Source organism: Oryx dammah, unplaced genomic scaffold (assembly GCF_014754425.2).
Source record: "Oryx dammah isolate SB20612 unplaced genomic scaffold, SCBI_Odam_1.1 HiC_scaffold_28, whole genome shotgun sequence".
NCBI classification, from domain to species: Eukaryota; Metazoa; Chordata; class Mammalia; order Artiodactyla; family Bovidae; genus Oryx; species Oryx dammah.
Genome location: NW_024070212.1, coordinates 18834225 through 18856806, shown reverse-complemented (window position 1 = coordinate 18856806; position 22582 = coordinate 18834225). Strand labels below are relative to the sequence as shown.

At 38.9% G+C, this 22582-nt stretch overlaps 1 protein-coding gene across 2 annotated transcripts; it reads left to right on the top strand.

The window, feature by feature from the left end:
* Positions 1-400: 400 nt before the first annotated feature.
* On the top strand, positions 401-21809 carry GABPB2 (GA binding protein transcription factor subunit beta 2). Of its 2 annotated transcripts, XM_040230722.1 has the most exons (9): positions 401-592; positions 4246-4385; positions 5887-6054; positions 6603-6797; positions 8781-8919; positions 14572-14688; positions 16436-16621; positions 20367-20497; positions 20619-21809. In XM_040230722.1, the coding sequence occupies exons 2-9, from the start codon at positions 4278-4280 to the stop codon at positions 20916-20918; spliced, it is 1344 nt and encodes a 447-aa protein (XP_040086656.1). In that variant the 5' UTR covers positions 401-592; positions 4246-4277; the 3' UTR covers positions 20919-21809. The 2 variants fall into 2 exon arrangements, with proteins under 2 accessions (XP_040086656.1, XP_040086657.1); XM_040230723.1 differs by lacking the exon at positions 5887-6054 and having other exon boundaries at positions 436-592.
* Positions 21810-22582: the final 773 nt, after the last annotated feature.

Here is a 22582-nt window from a genome sequence, read left to right as displayed (position 1 = left end):
GAAAACATGTCCGTCCGGCACAAGAACTCAATTCACGAGCAAACCCTGCAACGTCCCAGACATCTTCACCCGAGGGTGGGACCGCGAAACATGGCTTTCCTAAAAACAACCAAAAGACAGCGGGACACATGGGCAGAATCCGATTTCACCAGGTTCTTGGCGCCAAAGCAAACCATCGGGTCCGTCCCCTGCCGGACCTATACGACACGTATTCGACAATCCTCCGCCTCGCTAAATAGTCCTGTCTAAAACGTCTCGAATACACACTATTTTACCTCAAAAGGCCTTCCGAGGATAGACAGTGACCTCTGGGGCGCATCATCGTCCTGTTCGAATACAAACACGGTTTTCCTATCATTTTCTCTTCATAGATTCCTCCGCCAGAAATTATATTCGCCGAGTCTTCACTTCCGGGTCCGCCATTTTGCTGCCTCCATTTCTTCACGAGGGGGGGTTAAAGGCCCCCAAAATATGCATATGTGAAAAGGCCAAAAAGTAACCGTCATTGACAGGGAGTCTTAACTAGAAAAGGAAACAGGACAAAACTGGCAGGCTCGGTGAAAGCACAGCTGGCAGCGTCCCGGACGAGGAGGTGAGGGGGAAAAAGAGATGCGTGGGCTCGAGGGGGCGTCAGGGCTGGAAGGGAGACTGCCGCGAAAAGTTGCACCGCTTTCCAGCTTGGCCCCAGACTCCTCGGTGCAGTCGGAGCGGCGCCCCCCAGAGCGGGGGCGGCTGAGGGCAGGAGAGGAAGGGGATGCTGCCGGGAGGAAGGGGAGGGGACTGGGAGGTGAGGAAGGGGGTGGGTGTAAGACCTGGGGCTGGGGAGCTGGACCGAGGGAAGCCAAGGCCACAGGGGTGACCGCTAGGGGGCAGCGCGGCGCGCGGGCCGGGGGCTGCCCTCGAGGCTGAGACCCTGGCTCCTGTCCCTAGTTGACCCTTCTTGCAGAAAGAGTGAACATCGCTGTAATAGAGGAGAAAAAGGATTCCCTAACTCTCTGATCCCAGGAATAGGCTAAAGATTATTAATGAGCTCAGCAATCTGAGCAAGAGCAGTGAGGGCTCCGCCTCCAGTTCTTGCACAGTTATTTGTACAGCTGGCGCAGCAGTGGGCACGTGTGCAATAGAAAAAGGTCGTCAGATCATGGACTCTTCAATTCCATTTCTCCTTCCTAACCCTTCTCCTTTTCTCACAGATTTTCTTGAGCCCGCAGACATCATCCCATTTTTCTCTCCCTTTCCAGAAGGACCTTTCTCTCTCATCTCTCTTTTTAAAACATCTATGGAAAAGGATATTATGATTTACCTTCAGCAACTTAACATTTTTGGCCATCTGAGACTGTATTTTCATTGTACCATTTGATCCACCCAGTCCACAAGAGATGTTCTTAAGCATCTATGTTCATATATGCTTTGATAACAGTGAAAGAAGTGCCCCACCTAAATTTTTGTATCAGCAAGCGAAATTACTCTCTTGTAATAGAGTACGTTGTTGTGAAGAGCTCAAGCACTTCATCAGTTATTAAAAAGCACTTATTGAAAATTCTTGTGTGTTCGTTTGGGAGGGGAAGTGGATGCTCTGTTATTTTATTCATCTCCAAAATCCTGGGAGGCAAGTTAGATCAGTAGGGAAAGTGGCAGTACATTCACTAAGGAAGAATGTTTTCCTTTTGTTTTTAGTAATCAAGGGAGCTCAGAAGTGCCTAGACAGTCTCTTATCCTTATGCATCTCTCATCTGGTGATATATGGGAGAATGACACATAGTCCCTCCAAAATGCCATTATTTTAAAAATACGTTTTACTTTTAACTTAAAAGCAAAGAGTGAGAATAAGGGGAGAAAAGAACCTTGAACACATATCTAGGAAACTTTTGTTTTCCCTATCAAATGATGAATGCAACAGCCTGTTCACATTCTGACCCCAAAGTTTAACTTACAATTTATAATAAGAAATAAGGTTTTTGGTGGCCTGTTTAAACAATGGGATGAAACATTTGGGTCACTTGTCATTTAGAGGTACTGATACACAGTCTCATAAATATGATTTAAAAGTTATAAAATTGACATATATATGAAGGCAGACTGTAGGGGACAAAATTGATGGCTCAAAAATATTTTGTTAGCGTTCAGGAGCTGAGGACACCAGTTGCAATGGGATTAAAATCAACTTAATTAAAGGATCTTGTCTTCCAGAAGTTTCAGCTTCCCAGGAATGTGAACCAAACTAGGTATCTCCTTAAGCAGATACCTCAGCCTACGCCTGAATATGTTTTTTGTGGTAGAGAATAGAGCTGAAATTTCAGTATTAGGAGAATTTAATCTGCTGCATGTCAACATTTCTCAACATTCCTGTGTAGGACGTTCTTTCCCTTTGTGATCAGTTATCGTAGAGGTGTTTTGGGTTTTGTTTTGTTTTCCATTTTTTGAGGGGGAGGTGAAGGAATGCGCTGTGTGACTTGAGGCAGGATCTTAGTTGCCTGACCAGGGACCGAACCCAGCCCCAGCAATGATAGTATCAAGTCCTAACCACTGGACTGCCAGGGAATTCCTATAGAAGTGTTTAGGGCTTGGTGATACTTTTTTTATATATAGATATAACACATTGGCAGGCAGATTCTTAACCACTGGACTACCAGGGAAGTCCAGAGGAGTGTTTTAATAGCTTGTTCAGGTAATGGTGATTATTCTTCTATGTTACACAAAAACCCAACAAGTGGCAGGCAATTTCTTAAACATTAGTTGCAGTGAGGAATCTGAAACCATGTCAATGAATGTTTTATACTTGATTACCTTAAAGCCCATTGATCTGCTTTCACTCTGAATGACCCTTTTTACCTGAGCATAATTTTGTGACATATATGGGTCATTTGAAAAATATTAGTTCACCAAATAATGCCCATCATCCAAATGTTGATGTATTTTATACAATATTTAAAAATCACAGTTATTAGTATCACCACTCATTTTATCAGAAAAGTTTATAGGGACTTCCTTGGTGGTCCAGTGGTTGAGAATTTGCCTGTCAATACAGAGACAAGGGTTTGATTCCTGGTCCAGGAAGATTCCATATGCCACAGAGCAACTAAGACAAAAAAGTACAAGATGAAAGCAAATAGATAATAAAAATTAGATTTATCAAGAACAGCCATTTCCTTGCTGGTTGGAAAATTTGTAATGTGTGGTGATTATATACCATTCAGCAATTCTCTATTGCATACAGGAACTTATTATCCTCTGCAACTCTGAATTTATACCCAGGCCCGTTTCTAATTTACAACAACTATCAATTTAAATGGCCATTTTGGTTGCTTTTTAAGACAGTCTCCATCATTTATTGCCTTTGATTTCATGTGTTTAACGCAGCTTTTTTTTTGGCTGTGCTGGGTCGTCTTTGCTACACTTGGGCTTTCTTCAGTTGTGCAAATGGGAGCTACTCTTTGTTGTGGTGCACGGGCTTCTTGTGATGGCTTCTCCTGGGTGGCACAGGCTCCAGGGTGCTCCAGCCCATAGGTGGACAGGCTTAGTTGCTCCCCAGCACGTGAAATCTTCCCAAATCCAGTGGTTAAACCCACGTCCCCTGCATTGGCAGGCAGATTCTTATCCACTGCCCATCAGGGAAGTCCTCTTTTTTTCTTTAAATGACCGAGAGTTGACTGTATGCCTTTTACAAGGAAAAAACTCTCCTACTCAGATGCTTTTATTTTACTGTGAGCTTTCACAAAAATTTAATAATGCCAGCATTATTAAGTGAAAAACTGTACTGATTTTAGACATAACTGTACTCTTAAACAAAGTATATAATCTGGCCAAATTGATGACTAAAAAAACGCTAGGTGTTGCTAGACACCTCTGACAGGTGCAGTGACATCTCTTCATTTTTGGAAAAGTGTCCTCCACGTACCCGAGTCTCAATATCCTTGGTTTGTCTATTCATTTTTTTTGTGTGTGTGTAACACATTATTTCTACCCATAGTTGTTTCGAAGGGATGCAATGCTGTTTTATTGAGTCCTTAAGCTAGAAAGGCAGCAATGTGTTTCATGTATTTTCAAAGTATTTTACTGGAGATTGAAAGTGAGGGAACTACGGTTTAGGGCCTGAAACTTTGCAAATACCTGACAGTTTGTATTGAAGTAGAAAAGAGGTGCCTTATCAGATAGTCCACTTGAGAAGTATCTTACATATATTCTAATACAAGAGGTCTTCTAAAAATATTTTTACAGGCATCTTTCTTTGTGTTTGAGTTACAGCTTCCTGAAAATTTGTGTTCCTATGTATAAAGATGTCTTTGGTGGACTTAGGGAAGAGGTTGCTAGAAGCAGCAAGAAAAGGCCAAGATGATGAAGTGAGAACACTGATGGCAAATGGTGCCCCATTCACCACAGACTGGGTAAGCTTTCTTAATTATTCCCAGCGTGTGCTGTTAGTAGCCTTTTTTTAACGACTAAATAGTCTGAATTGATTTTTCTTTATTGTCTTTCTGCCTCAGTCTTCCTACAAGAGTTGCATTATTTTTGTCTTATCTGAATGTATGGTGTTCTTTTAGTTTTCCAAATAGAATGAATCTCCTGTGGATAGATAGATGGTAATTGTAGGGTATTATATGCTTGTAATTTTCTATAATGTTTTTAGAGTATTTTCTAAAAGGTTTACTTCTCTCTGGAGTGTACTTGGGCTATAGGCTTCTGTAATTAGCTAGAAATTAAACAAAATCAGTATATTAAGAGTACATTTCTAAACTAATAAACTCCTGGTTTCCTTTTCTCTAAAATGTCCTCATTAATAAGGAATAGCCTAGCCATTTTGTTTCCTTTTTCACTGTTAAAAAATGCTAAAGAGGAGGGTGCAATTTCATGAGTTCGAACAATCAGCTTGGAGAGCAGAGTGTCAGAAGATCCAGGGTCTAGGTTATAACATGGGCTTGCTTAGTGTTCATAGATTTTGTTAGCATTGCCTAATTTTAACAATTCAATAAGCAGTGTCCTCTATTCTGAGGTGATTAATTCATAACTTTAGAGGCTAACACATCACAAAAAGGAAGAAAGGAAACCCAGGAGATTAACATTTCTATAAATAGACTTGAAAAGCACAGTGTGAGTTAAATCCAGTCAGGCAGAGAGACTGAATATATGAAAAGCAAAGAATAAATGAAATAGGTTTTAAATTAAAGAGCATAACCCAAAGAAAGGGATAGATCTCTGACCAAATGGATGCTGATAGATAACTCTGATAGTAACAAGATTTACTTTGAGATTGATACAGACTTGTTTGTTGCTATTGACACACTATTGCTAATCTTTTTTTCTTTTGGCTCTTCATCTCATCAGTCTTTCTGCTTTGTTTTACTGTGGTAACAAACTTCTATTTCAACCAATTAGATTTGCACCCTAAATTTCACATGTCACTTTCTAGTTTTTGCCCTTTTCTCAAGAATTGTTTTGAACCTGCCTATCCCCCCACTTTGTTCCTGACTCAACATGCTCTCTTCTGTTTTTTTAACCTTCTAAGCCCTGTTTAAAATCATACCCTTTATGGAGTTTTACCTGTTAAGTCCACCTGACTTAAAACCATTATACTTTGCACTTATTTAATTGATACTATGTTTATTTGTCCATTAGTATATTAATTTTAATTAAATCATTTCTTCAGTTTATCTGCCCAGCCAGATTCTCTCTCCAACGACAGGAACCTAGGCTTCTCCTGTTCTTCATTTGTATCCCTCCAGTAAATGGCAACCCACTCCAGTGTTCTTGCCTGGAGAATTCCAGGGACGGGAGCCGGGTGGGCTGCCATCTATGGGGTCACACAGAGTTGGACACGACTGAAGCGACTTAGTAACGTTTTAGGACTTTGCACACAGTTGATATTAAATGAGTATTATTTCCCCACAGCTTGGAACATCACCCCTCCACCTTGCAGCCCAATATGGTCATTATTCCACAGCAGAAGTGCTCCTTCGAGCAGGAGTTAGCAGGGATGCACGGACCAAAGTGGACAGGACCCCTTTGCACATGGCTGCAGCTGATGGACATGCACACATCGTGGAACTACTTGTTAGGGTAAAGCAAGAATAGTGGCGGGTCTATATTGTAAAAAAGACAAATAACCTTCCTATTTTCTTACTTAAACAGGCATTAGGAAACTAGGTTGGAAAAGATTAACTTTAGGACAGTTTATAGCACTGAGTTGTAGCTCTTTCAAGAGTCATCATAGCTATGAGTATTTTACTTTCTAATCTTTTGAAGGCTAAACAGACTATTGATTTTTCTTCATTCTTCTTCTGCAGGTGTTCTTTGCTCTTATGCCTGTTTTTTCAGGCACTCAGCTTACTGTTAATAAATGCAACAAAAATCTATTCTTTTCCCCTTTCTCTCCCATCTGTTATAATTTCCCAGTGATGTCCTTAAAAGACCCTCTCATTTAAGGCATTGTGTCTGTCAGCATGCTGGAGAATTTTAGACATGTTTTTCCCTTTGATATTTCTTAAACATGTCTAAATTTGAGTATGTGTAATCGCTATGGAAATCCTTGGTATCTGGTGATGGTATGTTGCACCTGTGCTGCTATAACCAGTATCTCTTTGAAAAAAATTACTTTTTTATGACAGAATGGTGCAGATGTGAATGCCAAGGACATGCTAAAGATGACAGCTTTGCACTGGGCCACAGAGCACCACCATCGGGATGTTGTAGAGCTGCTTATCAAATATGGAGCTGATGTCCATGCTTTCAGCAAGTTTGATAAATCTGCTTTTGACATAGCCCTGGAGAAGAACAATGCTGAGATTCTGGTCATCCTTCAGGTCCTGTTCTTTTTATACCACCACAGTATACTTTAGCTGAAGTTATGGATTTTTTGTAGGAGCTGAATCTGAATTTTCGGTATCTTATGAAAGTAGTACTTTCATTATGTCTCAATCTTGTGGTTGTCATTAATATCTTAAAAAAAAATTCTATAAAGCCCTGAGTTATTTGTGGTGATTGAAGAGCAATGTTGTGACCAGTATAAAAATAAGATTTATGTGGCTTTAGAATTTTTTTTTCTCCATGAAAATTTCCCTTTTTAATTAAGCTTGACTTGGGATAATATGAAAAGCCTCTTTATGTTTTATGAACATACATCAACTGATGTGAGATAGAACATAGCTCTAAAGCATATTGAGTCATAAGGAAACCATCTCAGAATTAAAAATCAGCTGTGATGGTATCATCCATTGATTTTTTAAGCCAGTATGTGTATATCGGAAATAACAGGATGCGAGATACAAAGATTAATAGGGCATAGCCCTGTCCTTGGAGTGTTTACAGCATAATGAAGGTAAAGACCAAATATAAAGCAGTACAGTACTATAGTGATTAAACACTATGATGATAAACAGATACCTAGTAGGTGTTATGGGAGGGAGTTTTGATCATGCTTAAGGCAAAGATCAAAGTATATGTAGACTCTGAACTGAGTTTTGAAGGAGCATTAGGCAGAGATGTGAGAAAACGATGTTCTAGGCTAGAAAAAGCAAATCAAAGAGACAGAGGTGTGAAAGGGCATGGAATGATCAGGAAAGAGTAAGTATTAATAGTTCTGTGCCTAGAGATTGGTCAAGAGAAGCAGAGTTTGGGAGTGGCAGGAGCTAAGACTTGAAAGGCTGAGTTCTGGACACAGGGGTGTGCAAGATTGTGGACTATTTTGTGGTGTTCCAATGGAAGCTTTTAAATATAGGATTGATATGAGAGGGTTTTTTAAAAAGGTGATTGTTTGAAGTGTGGTACACATACTTGAGAGAGAAGACCCTGCTAAAGAACCATATAGTAGTAGTGTCAGTCACTCAGTCGTGTCCAGCTCTTTGTGACCCCACAGACTGTAGCCCACCAGGCTCTTCTGTCTCCAGGATTCTCCAGGCAAGAACACTGGAGTGGGTTGCCATTCCATTCTCCAGAGGATCCTCCTGACCCAGGGATCAAATCCGTGTCTCCTGCATTGCAGGCAGATTCTTTACCATCTAGTGACTTTCATTAGGCCAGGCAAGAGTCAATGAGGGCTAGAATTAAGGAAGTGATATGGAGGGCAGAAGGGGCAGGTTCAAGAAGGAATTTTACGGTAACCAGAGAATGGATAACCTGCTTCAATCGAAACTCATAGCAAAGGGATAGTTGCGTGTTAAAAAAAAAAAAAATAGCCAAAGAAATAAAATAGAGATAAGCATCTTTATACCAAAATTGTGCAGGTATCCCTGAAAGCAAAAATGCACCTTATGGAAATAGCCTTTAAAATCTGGTGCTCATTTGTTTATTTATTATATATTCTCTTAGGGATTTCTTCAGTGGCAGAATGGAATAAGTAGTTGGACAAAACTCTGGAGAATATTGTTCTCTGTAGATTCTCTGCAGGGATCTTCAGCTAGCACCATGTCTTGTACATAATTGATCATAGAAATCATAGAATGTTAGTGCTGGAAATTCCTTTTTAGGCTCTCCCTTATATTTTTCAAAGTAAAAACCAATGTCCAGAGAGGTTAAGTGAATTGTCTAAAGGTTTTTGCAAATATACACTTTTTTTTTTTTTTAAGGTAGAAATAATAGGGAAAACAACCTAAGCTCTCTGTTGCCCTGGTCTGATAAAAAAAACAGTGGTGTTAATGAGAACTCGGAGGTCCCCAGGACATTGTGTGCCAGAACTAGTTCTGCCTGACAGAGCACTTGGGGGGAGGGGGCATGGCTGTTCAGTAACTGTATAACTGAGGCTAGTTAATAAGTGTTCTTACTTTGAAATATCTTGTGTTGTTTTATAGGAAGCAATGCAGAATCAGGTGAATGCTAATCCCGAGAGAGCCAACCCTGTGACTATGGCTACCCCATTCATCTTCACGTCAGGAGAAGTTGTCAACCTCGCAAGCCTTGTTTCTTCAGCCAGCACCAAGACAACCTCAGGTGATGTTCTGATAATGTGACATTTATTTTAGACTTAAAACAAACCTGAATTACAGGTTTTTTAAATAAGATGAATAGATACTCTGTCTGATATTCCCTCCTTTATTAAAATATTCCCCAAATGGAAGATTTATAATAGATTTTAAAGCTAATGCTTTATTCTTTCTGGAGGAAGGGAAGATCATACTTTAGGATTATAAATAAATGCTTAACTTTGTTAAAAGTAAAATATTCTACAGATTAATCTGTTGAAGGGTTATCTGACCCCAAAATGAAAATATAAGGTACTTTAATATGGTACTGCTAAGGAAAATAGTTAAATATTTATAGTCTAAATCAGTAACAAATAAGAAAATAAACATAAATGGTTGTTGGATGCTGATATAAAAGAGGTAAGTATGGTTATTCCACTGAAGTTTAAGAGTCCTGATTTGTTCTTGAGAACATATTAAACAACAATATAGCAAAGAAAAGCCCTTGGTGTTGCTCTTTTGACACGTGTATGTATTTGTTTTAATTCATTCATTTTTGGCTGCACTGGGTCTTTGTTGCTATTCAGGCTTTCTCTAGTTGTGGCAAGTGGGGGCTACTCTTAGTTGGGGGCACAGGCTTCTCATTGTGGTGGTTTCTCTTACTAGGAGCACAGGCTCTAGGAGTGTGGGCTTCAGTGCTTGCTGCTTATGGGCTCAGTAGTTGCAGCTCATGGGCTCTAGAGCACTAGCTTAGTAGGCTTGGTTGCTTTGCAGCATGTAGGATCCTCCCGGACCCAGGATCAAACCGCGTCCCTTGCATTGGCAGGCAGAGCCTTATCTACTGTACCACCAGTACACAGTACACAGTATTTATGTTTTAAATAAAATAAAATATCTATCTAGAAAGGAGCAAATCTAATTTTGCTGTACAGCAGAAACTAGTATAACATTGTAAATCAACTATAATAAATTTTTTACATAAAAAGGAGCAAATCAAGTTTATTTTCAACATCTCCTTACAGATATTTGTTTTACAATGAGAGAAATTATGTCCTCGTTTAAATAAATGTTCCTACTGATCCTGGGTTTCATTTTCTGTTTCTGATTTTCATTTAAAAATTACAACTGTATTCATAGTTGTTTGTAAAATATTAGAGGAAGATCTTGACTGATGTATTATTATTGAGAGGCATATAAACTAGAAAGAATAGATATACATTATACAAAGGTTTTTGCATTCCAGAACTACTTTCAAATACTGATTTATTAATTGACTAAGATACTTAGCAGCAGCAAGATACTTGATCTTAGAAATACTACTTACTTCCCTAAGCCTTCTGTACTTATATATTAAATTAGAATATAATAGTCTACTTCATGAGGTTGTGGTGAGACTGAGATTTTGTATTTCAGTACCCATTTTATAGCAGGGCTTCAGTAATAGCTTGGAGAAGGCGATGGCAACCCACTCCAGTACTCTTGCCTGGAAAATCCCATGGACGGAGGAGCCCGGTAGGCTGCAGTCCATGAGGTCGCTAAGCGTCGGACACGACTGAGCGACTTGACTTTCACTTTTCACTTTCATGGATTGGAGAAGGAAATGGAAACCCACTCCAGTGTTCTTGCTTGGAGAATCCCAGGGACGGGGGAGCCTGGTGGGCTGCCATCTATGGCGTCGCACAGAGTCGGACACGACTGAAGCGACTTAGCAGTAGTAGCAGCGGCAGCAGCAGCAGCAGCAGCAGCAGTAATAGCTAATGTTGAATGAAATTGTAACTTCTCAGTGAAGGTTGACTCTCATGCCCACAAGGGGGCAGTAGTGCCCTTCATTTTATAAGCTATCAACTGTCATTTAAAATTGCTATGCTTTAGTTTTCAGCTGGATGATTCAAAAAGTTTAGTTTGAATATATGTATATATGTAATCAGAATATTCACAGCCATTTGGGTTTGTTGTGGTTCAGGCCACACTGATTAGAGCAAGTGTTTTTTTTAATTCAAAAGTTTTTAGAAGCCAATAAAGTAATATGTTTACAACATGGGCTAGAATTAAGTCTTTAGTCTAACTACTGAAATTCTCCAGACTCTAATCTGAAATGATAAGCAAAGTTGAAGGCATGCAGCATAAAGATTCTTAGCCTTGTTCCTGTGGACCTATATCATGCTTGTCATGTTGCTTCTGGCAAACCTACTGCTTTTTTCTCTTCTGTATGTTGACAGCAGCAAATTGAAACTGCTGAACCGTCACACAGTTAGAGCTGATCTCCCCAGCGCCATCCTACTCATGAAGCAGTTCTACCCAGCTGTCTACCTTTAGGGGACTGGCCTCTCAGTGCAGATAAAAGAAGGGAGAAAGGTTCTGAGTCAAATTCGGGTTGTGTTGTTGAACTGGGTTTAAGGATTTTCTTTTCCTGAATGGTGGAGAAGCCCTCTTGTTTCCCACCATCCAACAATATTTTTAGGAATTAACTAAAGTGTGCTTCCCTGGTGGTCTGGTGGTTAAGAATCTGCCTTGCAATGCAAGCAACACCGGTTCAGGAAGATCCTACTTGCTGTGGAGCAACTGAGCCTGTGCCCCACAGCTACTGAGCCAGTGCTTTAGAGCCCAGGAGTCACAACTACTTAGCCCAAACACTGCAATTATTGAAGCCCACACACTTAGCACCTATACTTTGAAACAAGAAAAAAACACCACAGTAAGAAGCCTGTGCACTTCAATGAAGAGTAGCCCCTGCTTGCCTCAACTGGAGAAAAGCCTGAACACAACAACAAAGACCCACCACAGCCAAAAATAAATACATAATTTTTTTTTCTTTTTAAGAATTAACTGTAAGTATCCTAGGATTGTCATTTTGGTAGATATTTTTGATACCAAAATCCAGACTGTAAAGATTGCTTTCAATTTTCCATTTATGACTAAAGGTATCAGTTATCATCAGTGCTACCATTAAACTGCAGTGACTAGAGAAGGCAGACTTAACTTAAATATTAATCAGGGCAAAACAGAGTTATGAAGATAAATTTCCTTTTTCTGTAGAATCATAAGATGCACTCCAAAGTCAAGTACGAATTGCCTTGTATTGGTTCATAAAGAGTGCAGGCTTTGAATCACAGTTAGGTTCTGATCTGGGCTCTTGACATTCACTAGCTGCATGACCCTGAGCAAATTACTTAATTTTTTTCTGAATCTTAGCGACTAAACCACCACCACCAGTTTTCACTGACTTGGTGAGACTGCCTAGCCAACCATAGCACATGCCCCTAAATCCTGATCTGAAGAGTTTATTTATATAAGCCACATTCTGAGTAGGTAACAAATTGTCACTAACAATGCCATTTTCCTTCCAAAACAACAGCAGCCATGCATATTTCACTTTATTTGATGGGGGTCTTGTATTAAAACAAAGCAGTTAGCATTATTTAACAATAAAGTACTTTATTTTCCCAGAACTCTCTGGGATAAGTCTAAAGAGATCATTTGTATCATCTCTTTTCAGTTTCAACTTTTCAATGTAGTATTCGGTCAGAATACTAAACCTAATTTTTCACAAATGTTCTTTCTTCATCTTGTTATTGAAGAGAATTTGGGTGAGTCATTATGTTTGAATTAGAGGGAGAACAGGTACCCTTAGGTTGGAATCATCATGTGCTAAAAAGTATATACTGCCTTTTTCATGAAGCAGTTCTATACAAGTAGTCTCCTTTAGCTTGATGGCCTACCTGATATCTCCTACTTGAACTTTAAGTATAACAGCTTTGTTTGTGTGTTTGTCTGTGTGTGTTTTAACTGTGATAATATAATAGCAGTGTATTTTTTATTGTTAGTGACTTACTGTCACATATATTACAACCTCCATGAGGGATGTATCTAAAACTTGCTTGTTCCTTGTTTGTTTCATTTGTGAGTTCTTATGTCAGCACTTGGTATGATAGTCTGAGTGATAAGAAAAACATGAACTAAGCAGGAAAATTAGAGTACAATCTATAGCTAATCTTGGGCTTACAAGGTCATTAGATTGACACAAGCTCTTTCTAGAGGTCATGCACTGTGTTTCACTAAGACCATTTGGTTCCTTGAGTATGAGAGAATTAAAATAAGGATATCATTATTTTCTCCACCTTTATCTTCACTCCCACAGTCTCATCCAAAAGCTTTGAAAGTATTTTACAGATAACTGACTTTTTTTAAGGTATGCTGTTGAGAAAACAAAAAGTAAGAGTACATTTAGAGCTTCCCGGGTGGTTCAGGGGTAAAGAGTCTGCCTGCCAATGCGGGAGATACGTGTTCGTACATGGCGCAGAGTAAGCCCGTGCCCCACAGCTAATGGAGCCTGTGCTCTCGAGCCCAGGAATTGCAGCTGTGGAAGCCCTCATGCCCTAGAGCCCACGCTCCACAACAAGAGAAGCCACCACAATGAGAAGCCCAGGCCCCACAGCTAGAGGGCAGCTCCTGCTCCCCGAAACCAGAAAAAAGCCTATGTAGCAGTGAACACCCAGCACAGCCAAAATAAATAAAGCTAATTACGGTTTTAAAAAGATAAGTGTACCAGTCTACTTCATTCAGGAGACAAAATTATGTGTGGTATAGCTTGATTATACATAATTTTATTGTATGTCAGAAATACTTATATATAATAAATATATATTATAAATATATAATTTATAAACTTAACTTCTAAAAACTTATTAGTAAAAATGGATAACTATTAAGAGGTAAGGAGAACTCTAAAGAATATGGGAATAGCCAGTATGGGGAGCAGTCACTTCTATGTGATAAAACTTAATCTCCTGCCAGATGACAGGAAATATTTATAGGATTCAGCTTCAGTATCACAAGGCACGGCAAAGAAGGGTGGATTTGGCGCCAAGCGGCAGTTAATTTGCAATTGGTACAATAAGTTATCTCTGAAATTATAGTGAAAGACTTGGGGAAATGCAATTCATGTTATAAAAGTTGGATTTATGCAAAACTGTTGAGTAATACTTCCAGTTCATAAAATTAGGCATGCCTGTTGCCAGATCTAATGCACTTCCCTCTTGGAACTTAGCTGTAAGTATATCACATAGATAGAGGAAAAGGTTATGAATGAAGTTTTTAAAAATAGCACATCATGACATAACTAAGTAATTGTTATTTTTTAACATCAATTAATTGTACTATCCTTTGACATTCAAAATGTGAAACTTCATGTTTTTAACTGTCCTTGCCCTTGAGGTCAGTCCTAGTCTTCTCACCTCTCCAGTAAATAGAAGAGCTGGTGAATAGAAGAGGCGTGACTGACTAAAGCCCAGGAGGGGCCTGTTCCCGAACCACTGCCTAGCTTGGGGTGAGGCATGCTCTGTATGCTTACTGCCTGCTGCCAAGAAGAGCTCTGTACAGCCAGCCTTGGGAGTGGTTGGAACTCTTGGTGTGTTAGCTGCTGATGCTCAGCCTTGACAGTGCCAAGAGAATGATCAGATGAAGAGAATGTAATGGCCCTATACCAAGCATATTATCTTAATCCACTTTAAAGGGAAAACTTTAAACCTTAAGAGTTTTAACACCATGATAATCGGTTTATATAAGTTTGTATTAGAAAGCAAGATTAAGGAAAAGCTGAGATTTTGATTTAATAAGCCATTTTAGTTCATCTCTATTTATTCTCTCCACTGGACCTCATTTGCCTTTTTTACCAAAATAGGTGACCCCCATGCCTCCTCAACAGTACACTTCTCAAATTCTACCACCTCCGTGCTGGCCACCCTTGCAGCTCTTGCTGAGGCATCAGCCCCCCTCTCCAACTCACACAGAGCCACAGGTAGGTAAAGGATATCTGCTAGGTGAATCACCATTTCTTCTTTTGTTTTCAACTCTCCAGAAGATTTAATTTCCATGAAATGTTAAAGAATTATGGTTAGAGACAACTAGGATAAAGGGATGTAGAGTCACTGAGCATCACAATGAAAAATCACTAAGTGATATAATCAGTCAGCTGAATAATGTCAGAGAATGTGTAAGTTATTCCTTTGTATTCTTGCAGCTTCAAGTTTGTTTGCACTGACTCAAGTTACATCAGATTGAAATGTTTAGTCCTATATAGCAGAGTTTTGGAAACTCTATGTTGTGTTTTGACTGATACTATCATAGAATGATTCAAAATAGCAGCCTCAATGTCTTGTATTAGAGCATCAAAATACGTGGGACTGCTACCTCGCTCATTGTTACATCCTGTGTACCCCAGGTTGGCGTGCTTCATTTCACTGCAGATGTTATTTTGGCATTCCCAGTGGATTTGTGGAGATAAATCCTGTATAGTGCCCTTCTGATTTTAAAACAGAAAGGTTTCAGGTCCCTTAGCCAGAGCTAGTGGCCTCCAGGGAAAAGGTTTAAGACTTCATATAGGTAGGAGGCAAATAGATAGGGGTAAATAGTCATCTAGGAATCTTTCTGGAGCTCTCTGGCAGTCTGCTCCATCATAAATGAAAGCAGATTGTTGATTTCTTTCTGCCATAGATTTAGATGCTGAGAACATTCCTCCAATTCTATTTTTCCAACTGGTAGCAATCATAACGATCTCTACTCAGATGTGTATGAATGAGCAGCATGGCAGAGGAAAAAGCAACATATTAAACTTGTGCTTGTTAATTCTTTTAATTTGCTCTTTGATGTTGGATAAATCATTTGACTTCTTCAGGTCTGTCTCCTCATCTCTAACATAGTAGTTGGATTAGATTATCTATCAGGGTCCTTTCAGCTCTAACATTTAACTGTTTTTTGCTTCTAAGAGGTGTGAATGCTCTATTTCCATTGAACTGCCTGAACACATCTCATATGGATAGTCCCTACCCCTGTTGCAAACTTCTCCTTGTAACTCTTTAGATACAGAAATTTCATAAGGTAGTAGGAGCTGTTTCTCCTAATGGTTACTGGGGATATTGACTAACCAAAGTGAAAATCTTTATTCAACGTGATACATGTAAAGTTCTTATTAATAGAAAAGTAATGGCCCATAGTAAATAGTGTTCATTGCTCTTAAGGTTATTTATCAGTCACATGGGAGAAGCCACCTGTTTTTGTCTATCAAACTTCTTCAGTGTTTTGACTTCTTGACATGTAATTTTGTTAATTCTCTATTAAATGCCTTTATTTCTTACAGAAATAGGTCTACTCTAATTTATAGTTATAGTTCTAGGCTCTATAGATTTATTTAGACTTTTAAGATACTTCCTGAAAAAGGAGTCCCAAGATCAATATGTTGGGGAAACTCAGCATATCTTATTTTCTGTTAGAGAGTCACAATGCTCATTTGTCTATTAGGGTCTCTGATACTTACTACAAAATAAAAACAAAAATTTAAGCATATTTAAACAAACATTTTGAAAATGTATTTGTACATAGAACCTGTCTGGTGAAAGCTAACATGTCAGTGAAAACATTTTAGAAAATATTGTTCTAATGCATTTCAAGTTTTTCTCTTCCTGATATTATCAACTTCATGGAGGCTGAAATTACTCTACTCCTGTTTTTTTAAGCTGTAATTTTATATTTACTTTTGTCATCTCTAGCTAATTCAGAAGAAATCATAGAGGGAAATTCTGTTGATACATCAATCCAGCAAGTGGTGGGGAGTGGAGGCCAGAGGGTCATCACCATAGTGACCGATGGAGTCCCTCTGGGTAATATCCAAACTGCAATCCCTACTGGAGGCATTGGCCAGCCATTTATTGTGACTGTGCAAGATGGACAGCAAGGTGAGTTGTCCCATGTGGACAATTGTTTATTAAAAGATATTTTAGACACTCAACACACCTCTAGAAATGAAGCATTAGGGCAAGTTAGGGGGAAATGGGAGAATGCCATATCCTAGATGGGGCAAAGAAGCTCTGAAAAAGAAAAAAAAAAAAAAAACCGAAACCAGTCAAATTTTCCTAATATATATAAAATATGTGAGTAAAACCAATAACCTGATAGAATAAAGAGCAAGTATTGCAAACTAGTAGTTCACAGAAAATACTGATGGTTCTTAAAAATAGGAAAATTTATTTCATTTATGGCAAGAGAAATATAAATACTGTACCAATATACCATTAAAGCACGATGCTGTCAAGGGTATGGGGAAACAGGCACTCTTATAAATCACTGGTAAGAGTGTGAATGCATCCTCTGAAGAGCAAATTGTCAACACGTATCAGTACTGAAGCTGCACATACCTTCTGGTTAAAAAGTTATTTTTCTATGAATTTATATTCACACATTTCTTGACCTATATACTAAGTTATTTGTTACAGCATTGTTTGTAATTATCAGATTAAAGTAGAAGTCACAAAAAAAAAAATTAAAAAAAAAAATAAAGTAGAAGTCATTATTTGTTACAGCATTATTTGTAATTATGAGATTAAAAAGAACCTAAGTAGGAGTCATTAATGGAACTGGGTAAATAAATTATGGTATACCCTACTCATGCAATGGAATACTGTGAAGCTATTAAAAACAATGAGGAGGATTTTTATGTACCAGTATGGTCTGATCTCCAAAATACCTAAGTGACAAGAGCAAGATACAGGCAGTGTGGAGAGTATGCTACACTGTATTTTTGAAAGGGATAAGTTTATATGTATATTTGCTAATATATTTGTAGACTTAGACTATCTCTGGAAGAACATTCAGAAATAACATTTAACATTGGTTCCCTTCTGGCAGGGCACCTGGGCAGCTAGAGGTGGACGAGAAGCTTTTCAGTATATATGCTTTTATAGCTTTTAATCTTTGAACCATCTGAATGTATTAGTTATTAAAAAATAATTAAGTAAAAATTTTTTTAAAAAAAGAGAAACTAACATTACAACTTCATTCCTCAGGAATACTAGAGGTTGAAAAAGAAGTGTTGGTATCATTGCCTTTTGTGTCATCAGTAATTTGAGCTGGCCTAAATAATTATGAGGATTTTATAATTTTTAAATTATTTGAATTGATGGATCTTTGCAGTATGGGAAGAAAGAGTAGGAGTTAAACCTTTATAATCCAAGCTTTGGTATCATAAATTCTTGGAATTTTATTTGGAAATATACTACTGATGTTTTTGTGGACATTATCATTTAAAGTTTGGGGGAGCTCACAGAGTAGGTGAGAGACTACTTGGAATTAATTAAATGAGAATGGAGTTTTTGGGGTTTTTTTTTGTTTTTGTTTTTGTTTTTTGCCTTTTTAAGATCAGAGTTGTTTTAAGGGAAAAAAATAAAAATTTAAGGTCCTCTGGCTTGTGGGATCTTAGTTCCCTGACCAGGGATTGAACCCATGCCCCTTGCATTGGGAGCATAGAGTTTTAACTACTGGACCACTGGGAAGGTCCTAGGGGGAAAAAATTTTTTCAAGGTTTTTCCTGGATAAACTGCACTACTTTTTACAGATGCATTAAACCAGGCTCAAAGAATGAAAGCCAAAATTTTGTGAATTAACTGTAAGAAATTTTAAATTCCAGACAAAACTTCCATTTCCACTTAGCAGATATCTAAGCTGCTTTCTACTGCTATCAATTGAAGCTATCAATTTTTGCTTTAAACGAAAATCATAATGCATCCTAAAACCCAAATATAATTTTAACTTTTTATTTTGAGATAATTGTACATGTAATTGTACATGATAATTCATGTACAGTTGTAAGAAATAATACAGAAGGATCCCATGTATCTATCACTCAGTTTCCCCAAGTGGTAACATTTTGAATAATAGTACAAATATTTTGTACTATTTTGTGCATGTGTGCTAAGTTGCTTCTCTTTGCGACTCCATGGACTGTAGCCCACCAGGCTCCTGTCCATGGGATTCTCCAGGCAAGAGTGCTGGTGCGGGTTGCCATGCCCTTCTCCAGGGATCTTCTGGATCCAGGGATTGAACCCGTGTCACTTATGTCTGCTGCACTGGCAGATGGGTTCTTTACCGCCAGTGCCACTTGGGAAGCCTACTGTACTATTTTGTATAATATACAAATAGTGCAATATTACAGACAGGAAATTTACCTTGGTACAATCCACCAACCTTATTGAAATGTTTTTGCAGTTTTCTCTGCCTTCATTTGTGAGTTTGTGTTCTGTGCACTTTACTGTATGAACACCACCACAGTTGAGACAGAAAGCAATTCTACCACAGGGATTCCTTGTGCTGCTCTGTGTCTACAGCCACTTCCCTTCCCACCCCATGCCTAACCATTGGTGACCGCTAATTTGTCTGTTCTCTATCATTATACTTTGGTCATTTCAAGAATGTTATAGAAATGGAATCATACAGTGTATAGCTTTTTGCAATAGGGTTTTTTTTTTTCTTAGCATAATTCCCTTAAGGTCTATCCAAGTTGATGTTTATTGCTGAGTAGTAGTCCGTGGTGTGGATGCACCATAGTTTATTTAATCACTTAATTACTTGTCTCCAGCTTTTAGCTATATATGAATAAAGCTGTTATGACTCATCATGTACAGGCTTTATAGGAACATAAATTTTCAGTTTTCTGGAGTAAATGTCCAGAAGTATAATTTCTGGGTCATATGGTAAATACATCTTCAGTTTTGTAAAAAAAAAAAATTTTTTTCTACAGTGACTATACCATTTTATATTTTCACCAGCAATTTATGAATAATCCAGTTTCTCCACATTCTTGCCAGAATTGGGTGTTGGGTGTTATCACTATTTTTAAAATTTTAGCTGTTCTGATAGGTGTGCAGTACATCTTGTATGTTGTATGCATATGTGTTGACCCTTTTCTCACTTATCCTTGAGTAGAGAAATAGTTAAATTAGATATATCTGATAGTAAACTGCTTTCATGAAAGTTTTTAAAAAATTCTTATTTAAGACATTATACCTACTTTAGATAAGTTATTCCTGCAGAATTGCAAGCTAAGTGATCACAGCTTCTGATCTGTAGTCAGACACTTTTATATAAAAGCTTCAGGCTTGGATCTTAACTGCATGCCTTCCAAACCTGCAAATCATTGCCCTTCCTTTCTGAAGTCGTCTTTGTCTTTCTTGTTTTTAAAAAATGTGTATTTGGCTCTGGGTCTTAGTGGCACCTAGGGTCTTCATTACATCCTGCGAGATATTTAGTTGTGGTGCACGAACCCTCTAGTTGAGGCTTGCAGGCTTAGTAATTGTGGCATTCAGGCTCCACAGCACATGGGCTTCAGTAGTTGCCACATGTAGGCTTAGTTGCTCCAGGTCATATGGGATCTTTGTGTCCTAAAGAGAGCTCAAACTTGCATCCCCTGCATTGCAAGAAGGATTCTTCACCACCAGAGATGTCCCGCTGAAGTCTTCTTAGTGCCTCTAATCCTTTTGGTTTCTCTCTACAAAGCCACGCTTTACCTGTTGATTCTAAAATCCGAAGAGACATGAACAGTAAGATACCAGAGAATGCGTTTTAGTTTGTTTTCCGATTCAAAGTAAGCAAAATCTCTTTGTTTTACTATGTATTCATCACCTCCAATTGGTGTCCTTTGGCTTATAGTTCTAACTGTACCTGCTGGTCAGGTTGCAGAGGAGACTGTCATTGAGGAAGAGGCAGAAGAAGCAGAGAAATTGCCACTGACTAAGAAACCAAGGATAGAAGAGATGAGAGACAGTGTGGAAGAAAGCAAGGTAATCTTTTTAGCAGTGGTGGAGAGAAGGCAAAGACTCGAAAGCCAGACTTCTCAAGGCCTGAACCCTTGTCTTTTTGTCTGCTCTTAGGAATCCTCACCTGTGTGGCTTGCTTTTACAGGAAGGCACTGAAAGAGAGCTACTTCAGCAGCGCCTCCAGGAGGCTAATCGAAGAGCCCAGGAGTACCGACACCAGCTCCTAAAGAAAGAGCAGGAGGCAGAACAGTACCGCCTCAGACTGGAGGCCATGGCCCGACAACAGCCCAATGGAGTTGATTTTGCCGTGGTTGAAGGGGTGGCCGAGGTAGACGCTGTAGTAGTCGCGGAGGGGGTGATGGAAGAGAGAGAGACAGCAGTGACTGGGGCAGCAGGGACCACAGAGCCTCACACTGGAGTTTCCATGGAAGCTGTGTCAACTTAATGTGCAAGGACCACAACTTGTACTGTGTCCATCTTTTTCCTCTTAAAAAAAAAAATACAGAGGACAAACATTGTGTAAAAATTAAGAATGTCCTAAAGAAGAAAATTATAGCAGGGTACAATGCTATCAGCTACAACTTGGGCTCAGGAAAGCTCTCTATGCAACTGGAAAATTCGAAACCCAATTTAGGGAACACGTCTTCTGAGGGTCCAAAATAATAAGGACCAGATTTCTCAGCTCACATCATTGCTTGAAGCACAGTGGTAAAAGAAAAGTAGATGTTATGGACCGATTGTTTTTTAAATAACTGACTTTCTATCAGAAGATTTTGAAAAAATATTTCTAATATGGACATACCCAGAGCCTTTAATAGTTGTACCATCAAGTGACCTGAAACTTTGCCTTAGATTTATGGTGTGTACCCATTAGGGAAGAAATCTAGTTGGGAGGAGGGATTAGATGTAAGCTTTGGGGAAGACAAAGAAATATATTCTGCTTCCAAAGGCACAGGCAGGCACTCCCCACTATGCTGAGTTAATTTCACTGAGAAGAAATCACCTAGGTAAATCTGCATCCACTGTGTGTCCCCAGATGCCAGTTTAAGAAGCTAAAATAGAATTTTTAAAAACTGGAAAGAAAACTTGTTGATGTGGGAGACGTGTATGTAGATCCCACATCCTCCAGCTGCACCTCTGTGATGCTGGAACATGGCCAGAAAAGAGGCTCATGGGGTTAGGAAACAGTCTGGTCTCAAGATACCAACTTTGCTTTGGCTAGATTTTATGAAATTGCAATGAGGAGGGTAGTCTGTTGTCAGAACAACTTGCTTCCAAACATTTATTTATGTAATGTCAAGCTTTAATATCAACTTTTTAAAAAATATAAATTTATTTATTTTAATTGGAGGCTAATTACTTTACAGTATTGTATTGGTTTTGCCATACATTGACATGAACCCGCCACGGGTGTACATGTGTTGCCCATCCTGAACCCCCCCACCCTTCTCCCTCCCCGTACCATCCCTCTGGGTCATCCCAATGCACCAGCCCCGAGCATCCTGTATCATGCATCAAACCTGGACTGGCGATTTGTTTCACATATGATATTGTACATGTTTCAGTGCCATTCTCCCAAATCATCCCACCCTTGCCCTCTCCCACAGAGTCCAAAAGACTGTTCTATACATCTGTGTCTCTTTTGCTGTCTCACATACAGGGTTATCGTTACCATCTTTCTAAACTCCATATATATGTGTTAGTATACTGTATTGGTGTTTTTCTGTCTGGCTTACTTCACTCTGTATAATAGGCTCCAGTTTCATCCACCTCATTAGAATTGATTCAAATGCATTCTTTTTAATGGCTGAGTAATACTCCATTGTGTATATGTTCAACTTTTTAACTTTATAAAATTTTGTTGAGTTTGCTAAGTGTGCCTTTCTGTGGAACTTACATGGTGTCCACTCATATGCAAGAAAAGACAGGAGGAGAGATGAAGGCTGAGGATGTTGTATAGTTTTTATCCATCTGATTTGGGATGCGTACACTGTTTGTTTTCTTAAGGTCAGGTCTTGTGTAGAGCTTTTGTGCTTTATAGGTGCTCAGTGTGTTGGCAGAGGGGATAAGGACAACCAGTGCCATAACATAAGAAACCAAAGATTCTGG

Coding starts and splice junctions, on each gene's coding strand:
- GABPB2 (XM_040230722.1), top strand. CDS start 4,278: ATGTCTTTGGTGGACTTAGGGAAGAGGTTGCTAGAAGCAGCAAGAAAA. Junction 6,055..6,602: donor TCGTGGAACTACTTGTTAGG/GTAAAGCAAGAA, acceptor TTTTTATGACAG/AATGGTGCAGATGTGAATGC. Junction 8,920..14,571: donor CAGCACCAAGACAACCTCAG/GTGATGTTCTGA, acceptor TTACCAAAATAG/GTGACCCCCATGCCTCCTCA.